The 12,098-nt window shown below is 40.0% G+C and overlaps 1 protein-coding gene across 1 annotated transcript in view; it reads right to left on the reverse strand.

Annotated features, from left to right (window-relative positions):
• Positions 1 to 4,079: 4,079 nt before the first annotated feature.
• The window catches only part of PHKA1 (phosphorylase kinase regulatory subunit alpha 1), a gene marked incomplete at its 5' end in the record, with an annotated part of 47,505 nt that continues 39,486 nt past the window's right edge, over positions 4,080 to 12,098 (reverse strand). The window contains 3 exons of the mRNA XM_017869143.1: positions 4,080 to 6,414; positions 7,690 to 7,890; positions 9,534 to 9,587. Coding sequence (XP_017724632.1) covers positions 6,241 to 6,414; positions 7,690 to 7,890; positions 9,534 to 9,587 — 429 coding nt within the window. The remainder of the gene's footprint in view (positions 6,415 to 7,689; positions 7,891 to 9,533; positions 9,588 to 12,098) is intronic.

Genomic DNA, 12,098 nt, shown 5'->3' on the forward strand with positions numbered 1-12,098 from the left:
TGCTCTGTAACCAGAATGTAAGATCTTATGTTTCTTTTATTTATATCTTCCCATAGCAACTAGTTAAAAGGTCTGCAGTCATTCATTCATCAAACATTTATCTGATATTAAGTGTACAGTACAGCTGAGGATTCAAAGATAAATTATAATGTGATCTCTGCTCTCAGGGAATTTGCATTCTTATACAGAAGATGGGGCAAATACACAAGAAACCAAAGGCAATGCAGAGTCAGACAATGAATGTAGGGTGCTTAGACTACTTAATAAATAAGCATTAAGTACTAAATAATTGGTATTTAATAAATGGTAACTAGAATGCACCTTTGGTGGCATTTGAGAGGGTCTTAGAAGGTGGGTAAGATTTTGCTTGGTGAAGATAGGAGCCAGGAGGAGGCATGCTGACTAGAATGAACAGCATAAACAAAAACACAAAAGAGATCATGACGAACATTGAATACCAGGCTAAAGAGAATAGACTACATTCTGTGGGAAATGGGAAAACACATTTAGACAGAAATAGTAAGGAAAAAAGATTTCTATAGTAGCAGTGTGTAGGAAAGATTAGTCATTAAAAGGCTAGGGGTAGTTAGAGTGCCACAATGGTCCAAATAAGAAGTGATAATGATTTAAAACTAGGGTGGGGGCAATGGGAACAAAGGAGAAATAATGTACAGGGTAAGTTCAACAGGACTTCTTTATTACTTGGATATTGGTGAGAGGGAGGAAGATGGAAAAGGGTTGCTGAAAACTCTTAAATGTAAACTCTGGTTAAGAAGGCTAAAGGTAGCAAGATAAGAAAGAGAGAAATCGGGAGGAAGAACTCATACAGTAGGGCAGAATGGACATAGATTCTGATTTTAAACGTGTTGAAAAGTGTTTCAGAAATTAATGGGTTAAACAATTGCAGTGACACACACACACACACACACACACACACACACACACACACACACACTTTTCCATATAAAGAGGAGAAAGCTGAAGTCATAAGAGTGGCTGATATAGCCAAGGGATGTGACTTTCTCCACTGGGATGCCTAATAGTCATATCCAACATTTTCAAAACCAAGCTCCCAATTTCCCCATCCAAGTTCTTTCCACTCCTTTTCTATCTTTCATAGCTCAGTAAAGATACCAACATCTATCCAGTTGCCTAAGTCAGAAACCTGGGAGTTATTTGGGTTTCTTCCTTTCCTTCACCTGCAGATCCAGTCCATCAGCAATTTCCATTGGTTCTACGTCAAAGACGTGCCTTAGACACATTCACTTCTCTCACTCTGTACTTCCACCACTATAGTCTGGATACTATTATCTCTCACTTGAACTTTCTGCAGTGTTTACCTGGGCTTTGCTTCCATTCTTGCTGCCTTACAACCCATTATCTTTGCAGCCACCAGAGTGAGCCTCCAAATATAAGTAAATCAGATCATGTCACAAAACCTACCCTACACCCTGGTGAGGACCCCTGAGCTAGGAAGAAGAGTGTCATTTTTGGAAATGCCTGTGTGTAAGGGTTGAGAGGAGAAAAAGATGTCAGAAAGAAGACAAGGAATGGTCAAAGACCCTTTTGGTCATTAGAAACTCACTGGTGTCCTATGGAGGTAGGGGAGAAAGTCAGATAGTGGGGTTTAAGAAGTGAAGCAAACAGTTAAATGTAGCTTCCTCTTTGAAAAACTGTGATTGTGAAAGGAAGGAGTTAGTCTAACAGCCTGAGGGGACGTCAGAGCCCGGAAATTTTTTAAAGAGAAAACTGCACATGTTTATAGACAGGAGAAGCTAGAGGACTTGACTGAAAGGTGAGATCATGATGACTGGCAACATAAGGAGAAATGGGACTTGTCCTGGGCCTTCAGGGATAGGCAGCGGAAAGAGGGCAGGAGATGGACTGGCCAACTGACACCCTAAATTCTGGACTGTACTTGGATGACATGAAAAGGTCTTGTTTCATGTGTCCTTTCTGATCTAGTAACAAACGGCTGAATGGTTCTAAACCGGAAACACTATGCAAGTACCCTATGCAATGTGGCAAGATGATTCAGCTACGGAGAAAGATGAATTGTTGCACAATGCTCTGGAATTGGCAACCTATTCCTGCAGCTAATCTCAAAGGGAGGTTAGACGCTTGCTCATGGTTAAGAAAGCACAAATCCTGCCACAGGTCCCTCACCTCAATTTTCCACATTCGTAATACCCATGTGGTTCTTAAATTGGGAAGAAATCCCTTCTCAATGTACTGTATTTGCAGTTGGAGGACTTGAGGTCAGAGGAAGTAGGTTCAATCTTGGCTTCAAAGCTTGCTAGGGTGAAGTTACTTGACTGGGCAAGTTACTTGACTCACTTTCCTCAATCATTATTGCTAAAGCTAACATTTGAACCGGTAAGTTCAGGTTGGGCTGTGCCATTTATTTTGGTGCTTTCCCCTGCCTTTCTCCAGAAGGGGAGGCAAACAAATTACAGGGGCACCACCCTTCAGTGAATGAGCAGTCTTCTCTGCTCATTTCACTATCTGTCCAGTGACACTTCAACTGTCTTCAACTGACCCTGGTTTTCACACCACTCCCTTAATGTCATTTCCCTTGGAGAGTGTAGTTGTTGAGAATGTGAACTCTAGAGTCAGACTGCATGGGTTCAAATTCCAGCTCTATCACTTATTAGATGATTGATTTGGGGCAATTTACTTAAATCCTCAGTGCCTCAGATCACTTACTTGTAAGATGGAGATGGCAGTATCTATCTTACATGGCAATTGTGAAGACAAAATGGCTCATGCTAAGTGCCTATATAACAATGGCATTTGGTATGTGCTCAAATATTGGTTATTTAAGAGCCATTATGCCAAATATTTCCATATTCGGTGGGGAAGGGAGTTTCCCCCCCAGTGTCATCCTTAGCCCCATACCACTACTGCACAAGTACTATTAGTGGTTTGAGAATAAGTTCTTGGTTTTTTGGCTTAGCCTTAAAAGAAATCACACATCGGCTAAATATAGGGGTGACCATATCTTTCAAACTGAGACATATTTTGAGAGTGACACAGTGTTATTGATAATTATGCCAGTAAGACAGGCATAAATGGGGGCTGTCCTGGACAAACCAACACCTGAGGTTACTCAAGATAAAAAGGAAATGAAGACCAAATGTGGAAAATAAGATACTTAATCTCTGCTGCATTAGTGCAGATACTAGGTACTTGGTAAACAGAAAAAGGAATGGCAGAGGTTTTGCCAGCTGTGGTGAAGAATGACTTTTGCCCCACCAGTTGTGTAAGATTCCCAGAATGTAGTAAAATTTCATTAACCAGGATGGAACTGTGGAGACAATGTTCATCCTTGCTGAATAAATCCTGTTATAGAAAAGGCTAACAAATAGCCTAAACAAGATTCTGCCAAATATTTTTAATATTTAGAAAACAAGTTGTTTTAAAATACCCTTCATTAGGGAAGAAGCACCATTTGCACACAATTGAAATGCTGAGTAAAAATCTGTTTTATTCATTCATCAGAAAATGTTCCCTACAGGCCAGGTGCGGTGGGTCACGAGTGTCATCCCAACACTTTGGGAGGCCGAGGCAGGTGGATCACCTGAGGTCAAGAGTTCGAGACCAGCCTGGCCAACATGGTGAAACCCTGTCTCTACTAAAAATACAAAAAAAAATGAGCTGGGCGTGGTGGCACATGCCTGTGATCCCAGCTACTCGGAAGGCTGAGGCAGGAGAATCACTTGAATCCAGGAGGCAGTGGTCGCAGTGAGCCAAGATCAACCCACTGCACTCCAGCCTGGGCGACAGAGCAAGACTCCGTCTTAAAAACAGAAAAGAAAAGAAAATGTTCCCTATAGATGTCAATAAGCCCGTTTGAATTTAGTAACCCTTGTTTGAGTGGGTATGTATTTGAATGATTAAACTGCATTTCTTTACATATATTATCTAACATATTACAAATGTATTATATACTATATATGTACTATATATTAATATTATTCTACTTCAACCCAATGAATGAGCTTTGACTGTACTGTATAATTAAGCAGAGTATGTAGAATAAAGCCATGAAATAAACTCCAATCACAAAAACACATGTAAAGTTTTACGCATTGGCACCAGACATGATTTAATTGGAAATTCTTATTATTTATTCTATTTTCAAAACATAAGTGCTTTTCGAAAAAGTCTAACATGTCCTTTTAGTACCACACACTTAAAATGAACAAAATACAAGTAGAGTTTTCTTAAAAGTTGCTTTAAAAGTTAAGTATCACTGTATGGGGACCATAATGACACAATTTCGTAAACTCAGAGAAATGCAGCCCTTCGAGTCAGTTCAGGCGAATGAGTGGATCTTTCGCCTGGGGCACTCCAGATATACTCCCTGAGATTGGTGGACACTTACAGCCAGTGAAAAGACAAATAGTTTCAGAACAGGTTGTAAACTTTCTTTAAAAGTGACCAGAAAATAATGTAGTCAGAAAGCTACTTACTGTGTGTTTCCATTTGCTCTGAGAGAAGTGCTGAAAAGGTTGGCTGTACTCTCTTTGTTTCTACTATCTGTATTCTATCACTCTACTATATACTTACTTATTCATTCTATTCATAAGATTGTCACTGGTTCTGCTAGAATTGTTTAGAGTCTCTCATCCCCACCCTCACCATTCCCATTATTGGGGAAAACCTTAGAAATCCAAGATAAAGGAGGGGTTGAAGTAGGAAGTTATCTGAGTGCAAACAGGGAAGTTAGCAGTCTCTATGCACAATTCAGAAGAAAGAAAGTTAGGAGAAACATTTGTCAAGCCAGGTTACCTACACATGGGACCAAGGAAGAAGACTGAAAGCTATTCTTCCACCAACCTGTGTGTGTCAATCTGAGTCCACAGTTACACCCCCTCTCTCACATGCAACATTCTTACTCAGTCCATCAAATGTAGATACAGATTGACATACAGACACATCAAAACTGCTTACATTCATAAAAATTCCCATGTATGCTTACACACACACACACACACACACGCACGCGCATGCACAAATATGTGTCTTTATAAGAAACAGACATATGCCCACAGATACCATGTATACAGGGATATGTACACTAGAATTAGGAAGTGAAGATATACATGAAAAAGTTTAAGAATAGATGGGGGTGGGGTGTCAGGGAGTTGAGTTGGATGTGGTAGAAAGTAGGTGAGTGAGACAGAGACCAAGAGCACATGAAAAGAATGCTAAGTAGAGCAGCTATAGACTGGACTGCTGAATTTATCTTTGCTGAAGACAGAGGCTTCAAATTATTGTCTGTGTTGTGTATTGGCCCATTTTTCAAAGGCAAGGATTAGGCACATAAGGCTGTCTTCAGGGAACTAAGGCACCGCTGATTCCCTCTCTCTTCCCTATGTATAAGACATTGTCTAGGCATCTTTTCTTCTTTCCCTTCCTCTCTGGAGTTGGGCTCAGGGCTCCATTTCTCTGGGTTATTCTGCATTTTCTGCTGCAAATACATCTCTGAGTACCAACCACCTTTATAAAATGTGATTTCAAGTGTTAGTTCAGAAATTCTTAATTATGCACGCTGCACTTGCATTTTTGGATATTTCACCAAAGCGAGAGAGGCATTATATGTACAGACACAGAGAGGCCAACAGTAGAGACAATGATTCTACACAGAAACAATTTTATCACTCAGTGTGAGGCAACCTGTAAGTAAGGAAGAAAACCATGATCCAGTACTCTCTTTTCCTAAGAAAAGGCACTTAGAATAGGTAATTCTAATTTATAGAAGCATAAATACTTAACAATTTAGAGTTATTCATTTGAAATAATGTCCCAAAGTACCCACCACTCATATACACAATAAAATCACAAATAAGAAAAACCAAGCTTTAGGAATAAGTTATTATTAACACTTGCTCCCCAAACAGGAGTTAGAAAACTATGTTGGTAACAGATCTAGAGAATAAAAACACATGCAAACTTTTATGGATGATGAAAGAAATAAAGCCAGTCGTGACAGGCCTGGTTGAGTGTTCATTATACTCATAAGATTGTCACTTGTTCTGCAAGGTGAGCCTCCAGGTAAGTGTTCACTTCTTCTAAAGTAGTTAGTTTATTGAAAAAGTTCTCTCTTCTTGGGAAGGATGGGACAGAAAGGGGCAGGGTCAGAGTGATTAGGCAATAACACTTTAGTTCCATGCACAATCAACCGAGGCAGGGACCAGCTGTCAAAAGGCTCCCAGAAGCCAGGAACCAAAGCCCTCATTGCATGGCACAGATGCTGTGGGGCAGGAACTCCTGCACGTAGGTGGCGGCTGCCTTGGAGAGGTAGGTCATGGTGCCAAACCTGCCACTGGGTGCACTGTCATACAGAAGAGTACAGATGCCGGATGCGGGATCCTTTGCCAACATGATATCATCTGCGCCGAGGGTTTTCTGTTTGGTTTGTAAGGGTAGAAGAACACAGGTGAAAGGAAAAATTACTAATCCTACTAAGTAAAGACCTGATCAATATAATTCAGAACCTCCTCCCCAACACCAATTAGTTGGGCCCTAGGCTGTTTATCCAGGAAGAAATAGGATTATGGATGAAAGGGTGAATATGAGTTTGTATACAGGCATTTTTCACTAGGTCCCCAAATCATGCAAATTATTTAAAAATTATTAATTGTTTAGAATTTTCCCCATTATGATCAATTTCTAAAAGTTAAATATAATCATTAATCTATTGAGTCATACCTATTAATAGACAAATGTTAACACAAATCACCCTAGTGGAGTTTCGGTCTGACTCCTTCTAGTACTACTAATTTCAGCTTGTATTCTTTTATGCTGCATTTGATCGTGATTTCTTTCTAAGACGACTTAATTCAAATAGACTAAGTTTTCTGAGGCTAGAGGTCTATGCCTAAAAGGGAACACATTTTTAGATACATGGACTGACAGCAATCCAGAATATTTAAAATTAGAATTGTCCTAGAAAAACCTGGATACTTTTCTTTTGCATCTCCTCCCAAGGGCTAACAGAATGAAAACACCAATTACATGTTTTGAAAATTTTCTTATTGCCAACAGTACCTGTCCTTCACTTATGTGCCCTGTTAATACAGGCAACATTTGGGACACTTTCAATAGTTTGTATTTTTGAATGTGGATAATTTCCTGGAAGAAGATTTATTAAGAAAATAAGAAAAATGTAGGAATAAAAGTTTCACTTTTTAAAAAATTTTTTTTTATTATACATTAAGTTCTAGGGTACATGTCCTTTCTTATTTTCCTATAGGTGAGTAGCAAAAGCAAAAGCAAAGCAAAACCAAAACCAAATCTCTTGTCCTTAATAGTTCAGAAAGGACATGCCATCCAATAGTTTCTTATTAGGTCCTTAAAGCTACAAAAAGCATTGTGATCAGAAATTTGAAATATGATGCTAATGGTATGCTTCAAGGCCTTTCAGGGAAAAGCATAAAGCCTCCTGAGTTCCAGGCAACTTTACCCTCTAACACAAACCACAAAACACATGGTAGAAGACATACGTCTTCCTGCTGTCTACTTCTTTTGCAAACAGAGCTCAGAGCTGCTACAAACGAGGCCCAGAAAAGAAGTATGAGGAGGAGGGCACAAGAAAGTGACCATGGTTCCTCAAAGACCTCTGAATGTCATCAGGTTAGAGTAAAAACATTTCTCTATTGAGAAAACAACAGGTTTGCCTACCTGTTCTTGAAGGAACAAGTCATTGGCAATATGCACTATCTTTTCCACAGCAATGATGCTTCCGATGCTATGAATTTCAATATCTGCCAACATGGTGAGGACAAGGATGGCTTCAACCAACAGCTGGCGGTACTCTGGCTGAGGTACACGATTCAGGACAGACTCCACATGAACAGAGAATTTAATCTCACCTGGAGTCATCTGTGATAGAGAAAAAGAAAATCACTTCCTAAGAGTCCATCATCCAGGAGACATCAATCACCTGCTCTGAAAGGCAGTAAAAACACTGTAGCTGTGAGCATCGATTCAGCCCCTTCAAAATAATTGAATAAGTAAACTGGTTCAATCTTTTTGGAAGGCAATCTGGCAATGCATAACAAGAGCCATGAGTGTCCATGCCCTCTAACCCATAATCCTATTTCTGAGAGTTCATCCTAAGATAGTAATTCAAAAGAATGAAAGCTCCATATAGAAAAGTACTGATAGTAGCTTTAATCACAAGTGTAAAACTAGAGGTAACCTAAACATGGGAATGGCATATCATGGCATAGCAACTTCATGAGTTTTTACATGACTGTTTATTAAAATCTGATGACTGTAAATAAAGGAAAACTTGGGTAAAACTTAAAATTGTATATATAACACATAAAATTAGAATTATGTAAAACATTGTATACTATTAGATTAAAAAGGGCATTAAGAAATGTAAAGTTATTTGGGGGTGAAGGGGATTGAGAAGTATGTTTTGGTAAACTTGTGTTGAGTATATCCTCTAGGGAGGCAATGTAGATTTGGAGTATAAAGACTTGGGTTCAAGTCTTATCTTTGTTAGTTACTAGTTATACAACCTTAGACAATTAATCTCTAAATTTGTTTCTTTATCCATAAATTAGGAATCATAATTCCTTCTTTACCTATTTTACATAATGGTGTTTAAGACCAAATTTAAAATGTAAAATCATGTTTGGAGACTCGTAAAGGTACTATTCAGGTATGTATTATTAATTATATGAACATTTCACTCTTGCTTAAATGTAGGGAAAAGACAAATGGGGGACATGGCATTATTGATTAGAGAAAAGGCTTGTAGGCAATAGTGAAGCCCTGAAGCATAGCATTAGCTTTCTGTACCTTTCCCCAAGATCCTATCTGCAACAACCCCAGCATTTTGAGAACTTTCTACTATTGAATCTTACTACTTCTATCATGCTAACACTAGCTCCTTTGTTGAATCTGTGTAAAAGCTAGTTTTTATAATTTCTGTGTGATTTGGACAAAAAGGAAAATATAAAAGCATCTGATAATCTGTGTCTGTGGTTCATGGTAATGGTTTTCAACCACGGTTATATATCAGAATCATTCTACAGATTAAAAAAAATACAGATGCTATGCTCACTTCCCATCCCTGGAGATTCTAATCCACTAAATTGGAAATTGGAACCCAGGTTACCCCAACATATAGTTGTAGCTAACAACCACTGGTTTATGTTCTAATGGTCTACAAACATCCTACTAGAGAAAGGTGGGAATGTGAAGGATGGGGCACATGAGAAGTCATGCATTCTTAGATTTCTATCCCTCTGCCTTATCTAACCCTCACAACACTCACATAAGACAGCCTAACTTAAACAACCATTAAAAGAATTTGTCTTCATATAAAGTAATCCATAATTATTCTATAATATTATCTTTCAATTAAAAAATTCTCTTTTCTTCAAATGCATTTCATGTTCAGTTGATTTATAAAAGCATAGATCTATCACTTTGAAAAGTAAGTGATCACTGGAATACTTTAGCCAGAAAAGTTATCCAGTCACATAAATGCGCAAGACAGAGACTCTTACCTCTCTAGTGGTAGAAGAAGGAAGGACAAACCCTTCTACAGAAAGTCCGTGACACTGCAAAACAGAAAATAAACCATGTCACCAAAAACCATATCATCAAGGATAGACTAACAATGTGGTGGCTGTAAGGAGACACTGTATTTCTAAGTGTGCTTCATGTGGTATATGCTGAGTAATCACAGGCCAGCAAGGGGCTCTGCAGTCCAAGTGCCCTTGCCATGGGTTGTGATTCCTAAGTGCCGAGATGCAGGATTTGGACTGTAGGAGACCTAAGGTTTATCCTCTACTTAGGGAAATGGAATGGGTAGGAAAGTTCCATCTTTTGGGATAGACTAGTCCCAAATATTCAGAGACTATGCAGAAAGATATCATACTTGGTCCCAGGGCCATGACAACCAGGCCTTTGAAAAAATTTTTAGGCCATAGGAAAAAACTCAAGACATGCATTTATTTATTTACTTATTTTTAGTGAGCAGAAGTTTTTTTTTTTAACCCTTGTATTTTTTTTTATTATTATACTTTAAGTTCTAGGGTACATGTGCACAACATGCAGGTTGGTTACATATGTATACATGTGCCATTTTGGTGTGCTGCACCCGTTAACTTGTCATTTACTTTAGGTATGGCTCATAATGCTCTCCCTCCCCCCTCTCCCCACCCCACGACAGATCCCAGTGTGTGATGTTCCCCACCCTGTGTCCAAGTGTTCTCATTGTTCAATTCCCACCTATGAGTGAGAACATGTGGTGTTTGGTTTTCTGTCCTTGCGATAGGGTTTGGTGAGCAAAAATTTTATTTACACGTTGTATCCATAAGCAGATATATATATTCTTATACAATTAATTTCGAAAAATGTGTAAGAAATTACTATAATTTGTTAATAAACCAAAACACATACTAAAATCAAGGGATTTTAGGTAATTCATTTTGTGGTGTTCTCAGTACAAATGGTACACACCTGATTTGAAATACATAAAAAGTATAAACTACAGCAGTCCAAAATGCAAGTATTAATTTCATGGCACACCAACAGCTATGAAATTTGTTTAACCCAACATGTATGCTTATCACAACATTCTATAAGAATTTTTCATCTGTGAATGTAGAGTTTGGATCACTTTTCAGAAATGGCAAGTATGCATTTTGCCATGTTACGATTAATAAAAAGGATGTTTATTAGAAACCTTGGGTCTCCATTCCAAGATGGCCAAATAGGAACAGCTCTGGTCTGCAGCTCCCAGCGTGATCAACACAGAAGATGGGTGATTTCTGCATTTCCAACTGAGGTACCTGGTTCATCTCATTGGGACTGGTTGGACACTGGGTGCAGTCCACAGAGGGAAAGCCAAAACAGGGCGGGGCATTGCCTCACCCGGGAAGCACAAGGGGTTGTGGGATTTCCCTTTCCTAGCCAAGGGGAGCCGTGACAGACTGTACCTGGAAAAATCAAGACATTCCCACCCAAATACTGTGCTTTTCCAATGGTCTTAGCAAATGGCAGACCAGGAGATTATATCCCGTGCCTGGTTCGGCAGGTCTCATGCCCACCAAGCCTTGCTCACGGCTAGCCCAGCAGTCTGAGATCGAACTGTAAGGCGGCAGCCTGGCTGGGGAAGGGGCGTCCACCATTGCTGAGGCGTGAGTAGGTAAACGAAGCTGCCAGGGAAGCTGGAACTGGGTGGAGCCCACCTCAGCTCAGCAAGTCCTGTTGCCTCTGTATATTCCACCTCTGGGGGCAGGGCATAGCTGAATAAAAGGCAGCAGACAGCTTCTGCAGACTTGAAAGTCCCTGTCTGACAGCTCTCAAGAGAGCAGTGGTTCTCCCAGCATGGTGTTTGAGCTCTGAGAAAGGACAGACTGCCTCCTCAAGTGGGTCCCTGACCCCCACGGGTAGCCTAACTGGGAGACACCTCCTAGTAGGGGTTGAGTGACACCTCATATAGGCAGGTGCCCCCAAGACGAACCTTCCAGAGGAAGGATCAGGCAGCAGTATTTGCTGTTCTGCAGCCTCTGCTGGTGATAACCAGCCAAACAGGGTCTGGAGTGGACCTCCTGCAAACTCTAACAGACCTGCAGCCGAGGGACCTGACTGTTAGAAGGAAAACTAACAAACAGAAAGGAATAGCATCAACATCAACAGAAAGGACATCCACACCAAAACCCCATCTGTAGGTCACCAACATCAAAGACCAAAGGTAGATAAAACCACAAAGATGGGGAGAAACCAGAGCAGAAAAGCTGAAAATTCTAAAAACCAGAGCGCTTCTTCTCCTCCAAAGGATCGCAGCTCCTCACCAGCAACGGAACAAAGCTGGATGGAGAATGACTCTGAAGAGCTGACAGAAGTAGGCTTCAGTACCTGAAAGTGACAGGGAGAATGGAACCAAGTTGGAAAACACTCTTAAGGATATTATCCAGCAGAACTTCCCCAACCTAGCAAGGCAGGCCAACATTCAAATTCAGGAAATACAGAGAACGCCACAAAGATACTCCTCCAGAAGAGCAACTCCAAGACACATAATTGCCAGATTCACCAAAGTTGAAATGAAGGAAAAAATGTTAAGG

This window comes from Rhinopithecus bieti, unplaced genomic scaffold, assembly GCF_001698545.2.
Source record: "Rhinopithecus bieti isolate Rb0 unplaced genomic scaffold, ASM169854v2 scaffold_4996, whole genome shotgun sequence".
Lineage (NCBI taxonomy): Eukaryota > Metazoa > Chordata > Mammalia > Primates > Cercopithecidae > Rhinopithecus > Rhinopithecus bieti.